An 18268-nucleotide genomic window follows, 5' to 3' on the forward strand; every position below is an offset into this window, starting at 1 on the left:
GGAATTCAGATGCAATCTTAGGAGGAGCAGATTAGAAAGCAATAACTTTTTGGGGGGGGGGGGGGGGAAGACTCACCTAGGACGAGGACCTCGCCGGACAGGAGAATCATCATTAGCATCATCTAGTCTTTCATCATTAGCATCATCTATTCTCTCATCATTAGCATCATCTAGTCTTTCATCATTAGCATCGTCTTCATTGCTGTCAAGATCTTCAGAAGTGTCATCACCGTAGTTAAATTTAAGCTTTTACCGGTTAAACGTAAGCTAAGTTCCTTAATTTGATCAAACATGCGACAGTATGTTGCTTCAGATTTACTTTGTAAAAAAATAAAAATAACAGATCCTGTAAACAAATCCCATGGATGCTCTGTTGCCAAAAATTAACAATTCAGTATCATTTACACTCGCCCAGAAGTCCTATGATTGACAAGGGCGACCAGCGAATTACCCGCCCAAAAGCGCCACGATTTCGGCGGCGCCCAAAAGGGATGCGACCGTGTATTTCCCGTGGTTTTGGAAATTCCCAGACGTGCGCAAACGGGTATCTGGTTGTGCGTTTCCACGATAATTATTGTGACTTTAAAACGACTGCATGCCAGAACGATGTATTTCACGTGAATTTGGAAATTCCTGAGGGTTCAAAGACAATCGTCCGTTGGTACGTAACACACAATATTTTATGTGACTTTAAAACGGCTGCATACTATAGAACGATGTGTACCACGTGATTTTTAAGATTCCAAGGCGTGCAAAAATGGCTATCTGATTGTGCGTTTCACGCGACATTTTGTGTGAATTTCATGCGACTTCATGCCAGAACGATGTATTTGACGTGATTTTGAAGATTCCTTGGGGAGGACAAACGGGTATCTGGTTGTGCGTTTCCATGATAATTTTGTGAATTTAAAATGACTGCAAACTAGAACGATGTGTACCACGTGATTTTGAAGATTCCTAGGCGTGCGAAAATGGCTATCTGGTTGTGCGTTTCTCGCGACATTTTGTGTGACTTTCTAGCGACTTCATGCCAAGACGATGTATTTTACTTGATTTTGATGATTCCTTGGGGAGGACAAACGGGTATCTGGTTGTGCGTTTCCACGATAATTATTGCGCCTTTAAAACGACTGCACGCCAGAAATATGTATTTCACGTGATTTTGGAGATTCCAAAGGGTACAAAAACGGTCATCCGGTCGTGCGGCTCACGCGATATTTTTCGTGACTTTCAAACGCCTCCATGCTAGGAAGATGTATTTCACGTGATTTCGGAGATTCCTAGGCGTGCGAAGACTGCTATCTAGTTGTGCGTCTCACGCGATATTTTTGTGACTTTGAAACGACTCCATGCTAGGACGATGTATTTGACGTGATTTTCGAAATTCCCAGCCGTCCGCAAACGGGCATCTGGTTGTGCGTCTCCACCATAATTTTTGTGACTTTAATACGACTGCACGCTAGAAATATTTGTCTTACATGATTTTGGAGATTCCTAAGGGTACAAAAACGGACATCCGGTTGTGCGGCTCACGCGATATTATTCGTGACTTTCAAACTTCTCCATGTTAGGACGATGTATTTCACTTGATTTGGAGATTAATAACGGTGCTATAACAACCGTCCGTTAGTGCTTTCACGCGATAATTATTACGACTTTAAAACGTGTTAGGACGATGAATTTCACGTGATTTTGGAGATTCATAAGGGTGCAAAATCGTTCATACGGCCGAAGGATTTACGCGATTCACGATGTACGTCATATACGTCGCATCATGCCTTTTGTCTGATCACTCTTTTGACTCCTTCCGCAACTATCTTGCTGTTCGCAATATCTATCCATTTCTCGTTACGTGTCCCGCGGAAACTATGTTGGTTGCACCTGTTGAACAGGATTCAGACAATCCTTTGTTGTCGTTTTTTGCTTAAAATTCCAAGAATAAGTATTTTCTCAAAGCAATTTTCTTTCGTTCATCCTATTATGGTGTTCAATTCGTTACAAAATTTTGATCTTCTCAGGGATAGGGCAAGAGTTCCGTAAATCATTCAAATAAACGCGCACCTTTTTTAGTTCCATCTGTCATACGAGTTTCTTGGAATTAGTTTGTCCAAATATAGGTCTCGAGCACGGAATGAAAAGAATCGCCCCCACAATATTGAGAGTGGACTCTAGGTCGAAAATGCTACTCCAGTTTTAGTGTCAATGTTATTTTTGTGAGAACGGATATTTCAGTCCCGGTAACAATGGATTGTATTCGATAAATCTCACCTGTTTGGTGAGATTTGATCGATATCGATTGGTTCAACATGTAAACATAGCTTCACAAGTCAATTTAGAAATCTGAGGGAACGGGTCTTTCGTGAATGATTTGTTGTCTTTCGAGCACCAAATGACAATGGGAAGTAACATTGTCAGGAATTTTCTCATTTTCAGCTTCTCCAACTGAAATCCTTAAATTTTGGTTCAAGGTTCTGTTGTATGAACGATACATCTACCCACTATCGAATACGATCTTTGCACCTTTTGTTACCAGAGCCGAAAGAATTTTAATCATTATAGTAACGTTGTAACTTGGGTTAGAAAAGTAATTTTTACGTAGAATCCATCCTTAAGCATTGGAAGGACGGCGATTTTCTTTTCTCCGTGAGAATCATTCTTTCCTCTTCCGACAATTTATACAACATCAACAGAGCCTACAAATCCTCCCCGGACGGCTCTGTTTACATTGGTCTTGCGGATCCACCCCGATTCCAAGGGTGGAGCGGGGTTTCTGCCGTGCTAAGGAAAAACGCCATATGAGCCTTTAGGCGTTGCCAGATTCTCCTCGGTGAAAACCGAATTAACTGGATATTTTTTTTATATTTTGCTTCAGATTTGTCAGTTCGCAATTTTATCGAAAATACCTGAAAATCTCAAGGAAAAGTGAATCAGTGAGTTCGAAATCACACCCACTCAGGTTTTTTCGATTTTCACTTTTTTACGGTTTAGTAACACTTATGGACAGAAGCATCTGCACGCAAAAGGAAATTTCGAAATTGCAATCGGAAGTGCTCGAAACAGCGACGGGAAAAGGGTAAAATCGAAGTATTTCATTGGAAATACCATTTTTGGCCATCTCAAGGGAAACAGGTGACCATCCGATCTTGCGGTTTCCTTTTTTCGGTTCAGTATACCTTGTACCAACAAGTTATATAAATATTCAAGCGTTATTCAGGTCGAAAAATGTAAATTTTTCTGGGCAGGCTATGAAAAATCAGTATCTGAAAGTCAGTGAGAACGAAAACACCCCAACTCGGAAATTTTTAAACGCTTAATTCTCTGTCATCAAACATGGTGTATCGATTTCAACTTGGTGCTGTACAAAGTCTCTAAGTACTTTTGTCCTTTGGCACCAAAAAGGTTTTTCTTAAATCATTTTCTTTGCTCGCTGTTAGTTTTAGGTGTTTCCTGAACAATTTTTTTTCCGAGTTCGTGTGTTTTCGAACTCTTGATTCAAGTAAGAGTAACTTCCTAATCAATACACGATTAATCCGAGGAATTACGGCAACTCTGGAATGTTCACACGTCGTTTTTCCTCAGGACGGGAGGATCCTCGGCGAAGGTGCTCGGGGCCCCAGGGCCGGCAACACGGCGAAGCGTGATGTATTCTGACATCATAACCGCCGCCCGATATTTTCCCGGAGAATTAGAGGCACGCGCTCCGTTCCGCTCGCCGCGTGATTCGCCCCCCATCCCCATCTTCATCGGCTGTCCCCCCGCGGCCCCCCGCCCCGATCCCGTTCGGCAGTTTTATTTATCAAACAGAACGTGTCGCTCCGGCAGGCTTACCACCGCGCACCCCTATAGAGACCTATCTCCATCCGAGGATGAGACCTGGAGCGCGTAAGAGTGCGTGGCAACGGTGGCTCACGTCCGAACGGGGTTGCTGTTCTTTTGCACCGGACGGGAGCTTAGGCTCGCCAACTCGTGATTTTCCCCCGGGATTGATGAAGGAAAAATGACTGCCGGCATCCCCAAACTCAGACGTGGCTTCGAGCCCGTGTTAATGCTTCTAATGGTCTCATCGTCTCTGTCTTCAGTTTATCATTTATTCCGTCATCTATTTATTCCATCCTCATCACATCGCCGCCCGGCCTCCACCCTCCGCGCTTTCGCCGCCAGATCGTGCTGTAAAAAACGGCCTACTTAGGACCTGTCATCGCCGCTGAAAAAAATAGAATGGTTGAAGGTGCTGATTAGCGCTACGGTTGCAAATTCTGTAACTCTAATTGCATCCTTCAACATTGTAGCAATACCTGCGGGCTGATTATTGAAGTTGATCGACAAAGCTATAGACGAAGAAGGCTAAAGGGGTATGGAGGGATCCTATTGGTGGATGCGGGTGGTTGCAATGGACATTACAAAGATTGGACATTGATTACAAGGGATCGTACAGCAGAATCGCAAAACTTTGAATTGGATTACATTCGTTTACATTAGCTCTGATTATTGACAGAGGTTATAGAGGAGAAATATTTAAGGAAATGGAAAAGACAGAAACATTAAGAAGAGAAAGAACTGCAAGCAATTTGTTGACATTGGTAGACAAAGCTATAGATGATGGAGACAAAGGGGATATGGAGGGAGCCTATTGGTGGATGCGGGTGGTTGCAATGGACATAGGGGGTACGTAATAGACCAACTAACGGCAACCCACGAGGGACCCTATATTTAGTTCACAGATTTCTCCCTTAGTCTATAGAATCCACCCATTTCGACCAATCGGATCGATCCATACTCCCTATGTCTTCTTCGCCTATCGCTTCGTCCATGAATTTCAAAAATCAGCCTGCTCCTTGGTGTCTGGTTATCCTTACCCTACAGTGCCACCGCACCGTGTCGAAAATTGAGTAGACTCTTGTTAGGATTTACCATACTTCTGGTAAAATTTGACCCTTGAATTTTTTAGTCAGCAATTAAATTATTCGATCAGATAACATACTAGTATAAATTCAGGTTAAAACCCTTGAAAAACGAAAATTACCTTAATAAATATGCACATAATTTCAAACGAGATACCAGCAGAACTTGGGAAAAAGGCAGGGTTGCACCAGTCTTGCATCGCGATGCTTCATGAGCTTTTGAGCCTGAGACCCTACCGACACGAAAATCAAACCATAACGAGTCATCGGCTTGATACGCAGTTAGTCTCGCAAACTTTTTGCACTCATCGTCTTTCATAACGCTGCTACAAAAAAGTAAGAGATCGTCTGCATTTACATTGCAGCCAAACTTTATATATGACGTGAACAAATGGTGAATGGAGTATGAAAATGTCACACTCACATGTTGCTGAAGCAAAGATAAGCAAGATTTAATAGCACCTTGGTAAGCTCAGAACAGAATGATCTTAGTTTAGAAGAACACAGAATGGAACGCATACAAGTGGTATCTCCGTTAATATTTTACCTGGAAACATCGTGCTTGTTCGGATCTTGTTATTTTTGCTCATCTATTATTTGAAACTTCTTTAAGTATCGGAATTAACACATTTTTAGTCAAGAAAATCTATAGTGATTCACACATTTGCACTGGTTGCTCCCCTTAGTATATAAACTAGTAAAACCAAGTTGAAAGGAACCACAGTATGCACCAGTAGAAGACCTCGTATGTGTGGTGTTTATTGAAGAATGGTATCTCCGTTAATATTTGATTTGGAAACATCGTGTTTATTCTAATCCTATTATTTTTTGCTCATCTATTATTTGAAATAATCAAAACTTGATTTTGCAACTATCGGAATGCCCCATCATTATTTAAGGAAACGTACATTGGATCCTAGAACTTGGCAACCTTGCACGGCTTCATTTACCAGGCTCTTCGTCCGGGTCCGGCTCTCCACTCACGTACATCGAGCCTTGAGGAAAGGTGCGCCTTGGAAATATTGAACTCGAGTAGCATCTTCCACAGGTTGTCCTCAATGCTTCTTCGTATCGTTATTTCTTTTCACGGATTCGAGGATAAATATTTATGGATAGCCTTATTTTCAGCTCGAGCCGATCGAGGCTCTGGTAGTTGCATGCTGGATAGAATATCTTAAACAGGGTGTCTAGCATCAGGGAAAACCGGAAAATATCAGGAATTTTGGCCGATCAGGAAAATCGGAGAATCGGACGTTTTATCAGGAATTTTTCTTACGCAAATCTCCTTAGCGGAGAAAGTCTTACTGCTATTTGCCTACCGTGCCAGAAGTCGAGAAAAATCAGGAAAATAATCAGGAATTGATAAAATGAAGAAATCAGGAATTTTTTTTAAAATATCAGGAAAATATCAGGATTTTTCAAAATTAAAAAATACTAGACACCCTGTTAAACATCATCGCTCGTTAAGTTGACTCTCTTAGGCGGGAAATCTTTCTTTGAAACGTCGTTTTGTTATTCAATTAAAATTATTTGCTCGTTAACCTTCAACGGTCGGTTTCGACGATTTCGCTGGCCGCACAGCGGCCCTTGGAGGCTCGCTGCGCCCCGGGGTTTGGGCCGCGTAGCGGTCATGGAGCAGAGCCTCCTAGTTAAAAATAATAGTGTAATTTTTATGTACCATTAATTACTTAGGTGACACTGGAGACGGTACATATCGAAGAATATTTGTAATCATCCTGTAAGTCAGTTTCTCTCAACGACATTTACTCGCGTGTGTCTCGTAAACTGCTTGTATCCGTCGTGAAGTTGAACGCTGCAGAGCGTCTTCACTCAAGTGATTATCGTGGACTGTACAGGGTGTCCGCACCACCCCTATAGCCTCCAGGGTATTTTTTTTTTTTTTTTTTTTTTTTTTTTTTTTTTTTTTTTTTTTTAATGAAGAAAGATTTATTTTGAAATTACAAAAAGGAACTATCCGAGACTGAAGGATAGCCCGAAGGCCTATTATACATACTAAGTGATGCCTAAATATTTAACATTGATTTCATTTTTATTTTGTGAGAAGCCCCCTTTTATATTTCCATTTAAAGATGCTTATATATTAAGAGATGTGGCAGAAGATTCTTCTGTCTTCTTTTTTTTCTATTGTGTTTCATTCTCCTCGGAATTACCCGTACAGGGTATGTCACCGAGGGAGGAAGGGTTGGTGGACGTTTCATCTTATTCGTTCTTCAGTGCCAGTTGCTTGCGTTGTATCTTCTTTTATGTAAGTATGTAATAACCTCCACTTTTCTCTGGATTCTAGCATGATTGTTACCGTGTTTTCAGGGGTTAATTTGCTTCTGAATTGTGTTTTCAGTTTGTTTTTCTTCTCTTGTGTTGTATTACAATTAAAGAACGTGTGTTCGGGAGTGTCTTTGATGTTTAGACAAAAATGGTTCTTCCTTTTCTTGAATCGGTGTGAATAGTCCGCGAACGCGCCATGTCCAGAAAAGAACTGGGAAAGATAGAAGTCTGGTTGTCCATGTCTTCTTGAGATCCAAACACCAAACATGGAGTGCCTCTAGGGTTTTTTTTTTTTTTTTTTTTTTTTTTTTTTTTTTTTTTTTTTTTATTTTATTCATAAGGAGAAATACAGTTACAATTATACAATGAGAATTTAGACCTACGTGAGGTCTTTATGGTCAGTAATTAATCAATTGAGGAGAAAAAATAATCATATTTTTATATAGTAAACTTAACTTACGCACTTCTTATAATACCGATACCAGCCGTGGCCATTACATCGGTTTGGGAAGGGGTCTTAATTTTTCCGTTAGCCACTTTATTTTTAGTTTCTAGAGTAAGTCTTATAAATCTCTAGGGTTATTGCCTAGATTTTTTCAAGGTGTTCCTTTCAAAATTTTGAGGTCACCCAAAAGTTGTAATTTTTGTCCCAGGGCCACTCGCAAAATTTCAAGTCTCTCCCTAATCTTCGTTCAAAAGTTAGAGGGGATTGTGCAGAACTTTTGGATCACCCTGTACGCGATATGAAGCGACGAGAGAACGTCTCTCTTGTCACGGAGTTGATAATGCGGAGAAGAAAGCGAGTCGGGATGAAGGCAACACCTAGCCATCCCACGTCCTTTCCTAAGTTGCGGATTTCAGCCTCATAAATTATACAAAGAGGTCACGGAAGCTCACCTGCTCATGTATTAGAATATATCCATATTTTTAGTGTATGCAGTTTCCCCCCCTTTGAAAGCAAATAGTATGCACTTGTTGCCACCGCAGCAGCCACCAGGTCCTCACCCCACTGGCGCAGTGGCGAGGCGTGAATGATCGATTGTCGATTTTTCCCCATATGAAGTCGTGGTAAAGATTCGATCATTAAGGTGTTCGTTGCGGACACCCTGTTTATCGATCCTTTCTCATATGTTTAAATGGCAGATCAATCGCAAAGCACACCGCGCCACTGCACTGCACTGGCGCGACACCGTAACTGTATGTTTCGGACCTGGAAAAAGCCGGACTTTACCAGGGAACAAAAAATGTTTGAGCAAGTTGGGGATTTGCTGTGATGTCCTGCTCAGGTCAGCTTCTGTCTTTGCCACTGGGTGCAATATTATAAACAATGGATTCATGCAGGCTTCTCGTCGGGTTTTGATTAAAACTGCGACTTTGACATAGATACTTGTACTTAGAATTCCTGATTTTCAGCTGTTGGTTTTTCCTCTTTGCTCTGAGGCCTGATAAGGGACAAGGGAAATTCATTTCATGCGACTTAAAACGCTCTGTTACCAATTGTCTTCTCGTTCGGCAATATTTTTTACGCTGCTTCTTAACGTTAATTTTTGTCAAACGTTTTCTTCACCTATGTTAGATTGATTGCAGGGCATGCAAAACCTATACTGTAGATGGCGATTTATCTATGTTGTTTTGTTTGCTTGTCTTTTTCTTCGTCTGTTGGGTTTGAGAATTTTCCACAATGATAATTGCAAAAAGACAAATCTAATAAAAAAACCACCGTATTTCTATTTTTCTTTTAAAGATGTTAAACTGCGAACGAATGGAAAGCTCGGTGAAAGGGTGGAGACAGAAGTTTTTAATGAAATGAAGGTGTGCGAACGCCCGGATTGGCGGTGGAAGAACATGGTATTTTACGTGTGTATGTACGTATAAAATATTTGTTGGTAACGTTATCATCTAAAATTGTTATCCCACCTCGTCGGTTAGTGTAGTCACTGTTTCATAAATTTACTCTAGTTGTAGAATTAACTTGTCACCCTTGTTTTCTATTAAATCTTTTCTCTTTGCAAATTAATCTTCAACATTACTCGTATTAAGAAAAAAAGAGACCAACCCTCGAAGCATCAGTTCTGGCCTCTCGCGTGCTTGCCCTGGCCCTTGGGGCCCTTGTACCTCTAGCTCGTGGGTCGGTGCCTTAGGAGGAGGCATTGGGGCCGTAGGCGGTCTCCCCGTGTGGAGGATCACGGCAGTACTCTGCCCCTCAGCCGTCCCTCCCTTCGGGTTCCCCGTCCCACTAGCTAGTGGCGGGGAGACGGCACCCTCTCTCGTGTTTGAAGAGCCGGCTTTGTCCGATGGGGCTCCCGCTTTACTTGATTTCGGGGGAGCTCTATTGGCTACTCCTCCAATTTTGTTCAGAGCCGTTAGAGTAGTGACAAGGTCGTTTTCTACCCTTTTGTACTCTTTTCCCATTTTCTCTATAAGTTCCTTCATTCTCTCACGATCTCTGAGGTTCGTGGATTTCTTTTTGGTGATCGCGTCGATTATTTGCTCGAGATCAACCTTGCTTTTATCAAATATTGAGAGTTGGGTCTCCGTTTTATCTTTTAATGCATCGCTTTCCGGTTGTTTAGTTTTACAACGTGTCTCCGGACCTATTTTCGTTTCATCAAGTGAGTCACTTAGCAAAGAGACCCCATCGGACTCTTGCGTACTCGACTCAGTTTCTAGGAGGGCCTTTTTGGGGTCCTCACTTTCGTTATTTCCTTTTCCCTCCTTGGGTTCCGAACTAGCTTCGGGCGCGGTTGTTCCGGGCGGTCCAACTGTTCGGTGTGCCCACCGCCTTTCCCTCTTGAGGGGGTACTTTTCCCCTTTGGGGGACTTTTTCGGAGGTGCGCGCGGGCCTTCCGTTTCTTTGTACTAGTTGTTCTTGGATCCACGTCCTCAAGCGAGGAGGAATCGTCTTGCGAGTCATGATTCCTTTGCCAACAACGGCTGTCCCTGAGCGCAACACTTCCTAAGGGAGTGACAGCAAATTTAGTGGCCAGTAACGCTTTCAGTGTGCGATTTTGCAGTTGGTTGAGTCTTGATTAGTTTAGTGTGACCGCGCTAACGCTCAACAAATGCATTGGGTACCGATATAATGCAAAACTAGAATGTTAGAGAATGTTTTCTCTGGAATGACGCCAAAGGTGGCAGTGTCGGTTTTGGGTATGGTTTCAGACGTGAAACATGAAGTATCTCTTGTGAGAGTTTGTTCCGAATGGGTAATTCAATGAGATAATTGAGTTCGGACGCTTTTTGAATTACCTTATAAGAACCTTTATACAGAGGTTCTAGTTTTGATCCCTCTGGTACTAAGGTGACTAAAACAAGGTCATTGGGTTGAAAAGTGATCGGTTTTCGTCCTTGATCGTATATCTTCTTGTAATGGTCCTGGGCTTTGGCTATAATATTTGGTACAGATTGCCGAACTTTAATTATATTGGTAATGTTATCGAGCAAGTTGCTATTGTCTCCAGAAGGGAGGGATGCAGATAATGAGATGGATGCAGGGATGCGATGCGTTTATCATTATCAATGAAGGTCATAATGCTTTTCAAGCCATTCTCATTCACATCTTATGATTTCCGTATCTAACGATAAACCGTATCAAGTTGTGAATCCGTAAAATTTTAATTTTTACCCTAACTTCGAACACTAGGTTTATCATAGAGGAATGTAATAATTTGACTTACGATATCCTACAAGTCAAGTTGTCGAAAGAACAACGGCCCTCTGTTATACATACTATACAATATATGTCTCTACATCGATGCAGTTTGTATCATTAAGTTTTCTTGAAAATTCTTCGATGATGTATCAGAACCTCATTTGCGAATGCAACGAGTGAAACATCGTTCGATGAATTTTTAAAGTCATCGCCTAGAAATGCAATACGGAGCACTGAAAAAAAAACACATTGGATCTAGAGTCCGGACTCTTAAAAACATCGACAAGAAAAAATACTCTTGATTCAATCAGATTTTTAAATCAAGAACCAAGCCTCTTAATTTGAGCGGATTTCCTTTTGATTTAAGCTTAAATCTGATCGAATCAAGAGTATTTTTTCTTGTCAATGTTTTCAAGAGTCTGGATCCAATGTGTTTTTTTTTCCAGTGAGGACTTTCTCGCAAAATCTTGTGATGAGCAGCGCATTCTCTGAGGTATAAGCGTAGAAGCCCGAGTTTTGTCATACGTCCCTTCATAACATAAAACGGTTCTTTGGGATTAAAGAAACATCGCGATAACACTTTAAAGAGTGAAAGAAACTTACAGCAGAGGAAGGGTGCAAAGGCGTGGCGTGCTTTGCGATCTATCGATATTTCCCCATTTAAAGCTGTGGTAAATAATCGATAATTAAGGTGTTCGCCGCGAACACTGTGTTTATCGATACTTTTCCATAGGTTTAAATGGCCGATCAATCGATGTATCGCAAAGCACGCCACGCCACAGGAGGGGCGGTGTTATTGACCCAAACCGCGAAGGAAGACCGTCTATTTCCTCGTGCTTTTCGATGTAGTCGGTCTTGCTTCGAGACTTGTTTATTTATTGTGTACTTTTCGTCCTGTGTTTTTTCCCCCCTTTTTTGGTCAATACAATCTTCCAGAGAAGAGGTGTCTCTGGTCGTGACGCTCTTGATAGATTGGGCCTAGATGTCGGTGGAAATCACTTAATGCACCAAGGAGTGCTCCACTACAAATGGACGTATTTCTATCAAACGGAACTATGTGCATTATGACGTGAGCCCGCCCTGTTATGCACATATTCTTATGGGTCTCAGGGCTCGTGTCTTAATGCACATAGCTCCGTTTGATAGAAATACGTCCAAATCAGACCAGACGAATGTACATTCTCGGAACATTTTGTCCTTATCTGCCACGAAGAAAGCAGTGGAATAAAATCTGACGTTGTCAAATTCCCGGAAGTCTTCCGCGCTTTTTCCGCTATGGGGGTGAAAATTGGTCACTTCCTCCAACCGATCTGACAAACTCAACGAGAAGCAAATAAACAAAGTGCTAGAGAAAAGCCAGACCCCGCAGCAAACATGCGCTTTCATCTACGTCCTTTTTTTTTTTTTTTTTTTTTTTTTTGAAACCGGGATTCCTCGAATCTCAGTCTTTAGCAGTTTCACTAAAAGCGACTTTATTTGGAGAAGAATTAATTTTCTCAAGTTTGTTGACAATCTTGTCTGAAGGGGGGACGATGACAAGTCCTCTCCCATCATTCAAGCGGAACTCACAGTCATGTGAAGGAGGGAAATTGCTGTTGTTGTCGCTGTGACCGTGTTACCCTTATCTCCAGATTGCTCGAGGTTTTCCATAATTCGTCCACTGCACGTCCCTCCAACTTTATCAGCATCCGTGTATTGCTGCTTCCATCTCGTTAAAAAAAACTCGCGCAATTTTGTGCTTTAAGAATAGCGCCGTGGTACGGATCATAAAGTTTTATTTTATCACTTGCACTTGCTGCATCAGCATTTAAGGACTTGACATGATCCGTAAAACCCTCTAATTTGGATTGGAGTTGTGTTAAAATATCTATGAATTCATGGTCGTATTCATTATCGCTCGGTTCCGCACTGAAAACACCTTTTATAGCTATTAACTTTTCTAACATTTTATGACATAATCTTTGACCCTCCTATAACTAACTACAAACTGTTTGTTGTATCTTATCAAACGTCCTATTTTGTACAGATTGATTCATATATTTCTTACAGGGAAGACTTTCGTCATTAGCACGAATCACTAAGTTCCATTCTGCCGATAGCTTTTGTGCATCTAAGTTCTTACTATTGAGAAGTGCCGTCTCTGTTGTGGTATTCTGTGGTAACTGAAAAGTGGGTATAATTTTTGAACAAAAAAGTTGTCATGCGGGGCGCCTTCAATCGTTGGAGTATGCGACATCACAAGATTAAGTCTTCTGTCGAAAAATGAAGCCGATGTGAAAAAGCGCCCCTCCTTTCGAATGCTTGAGAAGTGTTCAAGGCCCTCCTTCTCAAATTTAACGATAAAAAAGAAGAAAAGAAAAATTTAGCAATTGTTTTACTATTATTACTGGACATTTTTATACCTGGTGCTCTGTTATTCCGTCAAATGTTCAAAGTGACCTCCATTGTGCTGCAAACAATAGTAAAGTCGGTTCTCAAACTCTTGTCGAACCTTCTTCAAAGTGGCTTGGGTGATCGAGGCACAGGCGTCGACAATTGTTTGCCGCAACTCCACCAAACTTTGCCTCGAATATAGCTGACTTCAAGTATCCCCAGAGAAAAAAATCGAGGGGGGTTAAATCGGGTGACCGCGGCGGCCACAAAATTGGACCTCCCCTACAAATCCACCGACCCGGGTAATTAAGATTCAAATACGCCGTAACGTCTGCAGAGAAATGGGTAGGACAACCTTCATGTTGATAAACAATTTTATTTTCGTCGTAAATCGGTTCAAGTATGAAAAGTTCACCTCTGTTTCTACAATATCGGTTATGGCAGGCTCAATTGCATTTTCAAGTAAATCGAAGCACTTGGGGCCGTTTAAATTTCCATCAATAAAAAAGGGTTTGAATTTTTCCCAAATATAACTTAATAGACGATTCATATGGATCTCTTGCTAACATTTCAGCTTTTGTGGCTCGTCTCAAACCTTCTGCTTTCTGTAACGCTACATACCATTATTAAAACTTTTAAATTTCAAATGAAGCAAGATATAAAGGAGGAACTGCTCGGCAAGTCAAAATTCAGACTTCGAACATTTGTTTAAAATTAAGCTGAATACTTTATCACAACCCAAAATGTCATTTTATGCCCTGCGTAACACTAAAGTACATGAAACTTACTCATCATTTCGCATTTGACGTCTGCAACGCAAACATCCTGAATAAGTCAACACATCGAGATTCTACTTTTCATAGGTCGCAGTCGGACCAACATAAAACGCCTTCAATTAAGCGTGATACTGTGCAACACATCAAGGTTAAAATAGTTGTATCCTTAGGTTGTAACCTAACTCAAGTGCATTGCTCCACTAACTAAGGCATGTTAACCTTTTAAATGTTGTATTTCAAGTCACCTGATATATTTTTTATAAAACTGTCGACTAAAATATAAGCCTCGATCGATTTCAAAAGGAAGGATATAATATGTTACCGCGGTTCCTGTTCAATCGATTCCTGTGAGACTCTGTATCAAGGAGTATTTTTTTACGAGAAGAACTTAAATGCGGTTTAACACAGTTCCTGCGACTTTAATTAAATGTTTTTCTCCTCTTCGTTCTTGAGAAATGTAAAGAGGTCGTACTTATCTCTATAATAAAATTGAATTGAATCTTATTCACGCTTTCAGTGCTTAGTAGACAAATCACAATACCACATGAAAATGCGTTTGTTTTTAACAAATACCACTGGAGAATGAGAGGAGGTAGCAAATTGACTGTCGTATGATTTTATCGCGATCTTGATTCCGCCATTCAGGCGTCTTAAATTCCTCGTAGATTTTGAAATTTTCTATTGTAATTTGCTTCGGAGAATTTTAATTGTTCTGAAAATACATGGTAGATAACTGTATTATTTATTCACCCCGTATTTTCAGAATATCAAATTATAAAGTACAAGATTTAGTGATCGATTTTAATTTGAGAGTTTTTCCTGTATAACCGTAAAATCGATGACTTGGCATTTGATGCGCTGGGTGTAGAAAGGGCATTTTTTGGTTGCAGTGTCAAAGAATTGCCGTTTCCTCTCGCAACGCCTCAATTGGACCGCGTCAAGCAGAAAGGAACCAATCCAAATCACCTATTGCAAAATTTAAGTGGGCAATTTCATATTTTATATGAGAACGTTTGTGCAGATTTCTTTGAAAATTTTAAGGAATTTCCTTCGTACTATGCCCAAAATTCACTTTAATTTGCACAAAAATCCGCATGACCGTTTTCACGTAAGAAATTAAACAGCCCAGTTAAATTTGACAACAGCTGATGTGACTGGGTTCCTTTCTGTGAAATGCATTTCATGCACAAAAAAAAAAAAAAAAAAAAAAAAAAAAAAAAAAAAAAAAAAAAAAAAAAAACCACATTGGATCCAGAGTCTAGACTTTTGAAAATATTGACAAGACAAAATATTCTTGATTCAATCAGATTTTTGCTTAAATCAAGAACCAAGCCTCTTAATTTAAGCGGATTTCGTTTTGATTCAAGCAAAAATCCGATTGAATCAAGAGTATTTTTTCTTGTCGATGTTTTTAACAATCTGAACTCTAGATCCAATGCGTTTTTATTCCAGTGTGTAACAAACGTAGAAAAAGTAGTTTATCGAGCAAAATGACATTAGCGTCGCGGCATATCAAAAGCGGATAGGAAGAATGATGAGGTGGAACTTACCGCGGACCAAGTTGAGAATGCCCAGAGGCATGACGAGGACGGCGACCATCAAATCTGTTATGGCCAGGGACATCAGGAAGTAATTAGTGACGTTCTGGAGCCGACGTTCCCAACTGATGGCCAGACAGACGAGGATGTTGCCGGCGGCCGTGGCGACGACGAGCATGACGGCCAGCAACCCCCACCAGTTGTCCCCCGCGCTTTCCGCCCCCTCGAGGTCGGGCTCGGTTTCGGCGCGAGACCGGTTCCACGCACTCCCGTTCCAGAAGTCGCTGTCGTCACTCCCGTTGCCGAGGAAGGTGCCGTTGAAGCTCACGCTCAGCCTCTGCGAGGGGAGAACAGAAAGAAGCGAGCGCTCGGATGAGGACCATCGCATCGTGAGTCAGAGCCACACCATCTTCGCGATGAGGAAAAGAACCGGTTCGCACGGTCCCTTCAACCGAGCGCCATCCAACGGTTAAATCGTATAACTTGTCGTATCACACCTTCGCGATGCAGAAAGGAACCGGTTCGGAAGGTCCCTTCAACCGAGCGCCATTCAACGGGAAAATCGTATAACTTGTCGTATCACACCTTCGCGATGCAGAAAGGAACCGGTTCGGAAGGTCCCTTCAACCGAGCGCCATCCAACGGGAAAAGCGGACACTTAATCTGTCGTATCACACCTTCGCGATGCAGGAAGGAACCGGTTCGGAAGGTCCCTTCAACCGAGCGCCGTCCAACGGGAAAAGCGGACACTTCACCTGTCGTATGACACCATCTTCGCGTTGGAGAAAAGAACCGGTTCCCAGGGCCGCGTCAACCGAGCGCCATCCAATGGGAAAAGTGGACACTTCACCTGTTGTATGCGTGATTCAGAGCACAACACTATCGCGTTAAATCGATCATCTTTATAGCTTCACACGAATGTTATCGGGCATGGAAAACGAACACTTCACGGGTTGTAGTCGGATTTTTCGTGGCGAAGAAGGAACCGGGATAGCCTCAACCGAACACCATCTAGCGTGAAGAACGGACACTTCACCGGTCCTAGTCGTAAGTCCTGACGACACAAGGAAGGATGAAGAAAGCTGTTTTTGGCCTTGCTCGAACCGGTCGCTATCTATCGTGAAAAACGAACATTCCACGTCGCGGTTGAACTTTTCGAGGCCCGCTTTTGAACGTCAACCCGGTTGTTTACCGAGGTTTCGAAGCATCATTTTCGTCAACACTCCCGACTTGTAACGGGCACCGCACTGTGTAGAAAATTGGACGAACAAAAACGATTTCCAAATCGCCGCGAACGAGCTGTTCTCTCGCACGGAATCTCGCATCCCTTTCTCATATTTGAAGCTACCTTCCCGAGATCCTCGTTCCTCTTTGGAAGTAAATTTCCCGTAGAAATTTTATTATTAACGTTGCCATGTCGGCGAGTAATTTTTTTATTTGCTACATTCGCACAGGCTCAATTACGTGGCAGCAGAGAGATTCACGCGACATTTGAAAAAGTGCAAAAGAGAGGATAAGGACATTTCGAGGTTTTTGAGCGCAGCTCATTTAGAGCCACTTTACACGGGTGGGCCACGTCTTCTGTTGCGAATAATGCGGATTCCCACCGGGGTTATTTGAACGTCAACGCAAACAAAGTTGGGGCACGCGAAATTTTAGGCATGACAAACATGAGCGATGGACAGAATGATCGATAAAACCGGTCTTGGGCGCTTTCCCGCGTGATCCGAAGAGCTTTCACGGTGGAGCGTAGCAAATGACATGCAATCGGATCAAGGGTGGACCTTCTGACCGGGCGCCCGGGTTTTTTGCGCGCGGGGGAGCTTCCTGGACGCTAATTCTCATGCGAAATTTAAACGCGGGTCCGGGCGCTAGGACGCAGCTCGCGGAATTAAGGTCCGGCTTAATGTCCTGATTGCATAATGAGAGACAACGCCCGGAAAATAAATATTCAGCTCCGGCGGTGAAAATGCGGAGCACGTATCAACGAGGATTGAGTTGAAATCTAGGTGAATGGTCCAGTCGTCGCGAACCGCTACGTGCTCGGCTAAAAGCGCGGATTTTCGCGGGGTCTCCACTGGACTTGCGCGGTTTTCACCCGGCGGGCCGGACGCACCGGTCGGCCGCTTCCCTGTTGTGGTTTTTGCGGTCCGTCGAAATTATCGCTCGCCAAGATTCCACTGGAGAGTACAGCATTCAATTCGAGTTGACGTGATTGGTTTTCTTTCCTCTGGAGCTCTCCATTTTACCTCTCTCTCTTGGTTTCCTTTTCTTTGATGGCGGTACGTCTTCGGGACTTGAAGTCCAATAACTCATACGAAGTCCAGCCGATCTGCTCTAAGGTATTCCACAGGCGTCACCACAAGTTGATCAGCTGCGATTCACGCAAGGATCTGAAACAGATTGTTGAAGGGTAATTAATGACCATATATACGAGGAGGAACTGATGATTCTTTTCGTAACTATACATACATATTATGTACACACAAGAAACACAAAATAGGTACAGGCTCAAGGCTAAAAACAAATGCAGGCTTTTTTTTAGCCTTGAGCCTGTACCTATTGAGTGTTTCTTGTATGTAATATTCGGGCTACGAAAATTTATCTCATCATACATATTATGTCTAGAGGTATGAATAAGCAAGGTGGTAAAATAGTGCTGGGTCCTAATTATTTCGCGGTGGGTGTCTCAAAAGAAATTAATGACTTTGAGGCTGATCTTGTGTAGGTAAAACGTTCGAA

At 42.1% G+C, this 18268-nt stretch overlaps 1 protein-coding gene across 3 annotated transcripts in view; it reads right to left on the reverse strand.

The window, feature by feature from the left end:
• Nucleotides 1-18268, reverse strand: part of 5-HT2B (5-hydroxytryptamine receptor 2B) — a 362394-nt gene that overhangs the window by 239625 nt on the left and 104501 nt on the right. For all 3 annotated transcript variants that reach the window (XM_072302250.1, XM_072302248.1, XM_072302249.1), the window contains one exon: nucleotides 15539-17919. In XM_072302250.1, coding sequence (XP_072158351.1) covers nucleotides 15539-15914 — 376 coding nt within the window. In that variant the 5' untranslated portion in view covers nucleotides 15915-17919. The remainder of the gene's footprint in view (nucleotides 1-15538; nucleotides 17920-18268) is intronic.

Source organism: Bemisia tabaci, chromosome 7 (assembly GCF_918797505.1).
Source record: "Bemisia tabaci chromosome 7, PGI_BMITA_v3".
Classification (NCBI taxonomy): Eukaryota; Metazoa; Arthropoda; class Insecta; order Hemiptera; family Aleyrodidae; genus Bemisia; species Bemisia tabaci.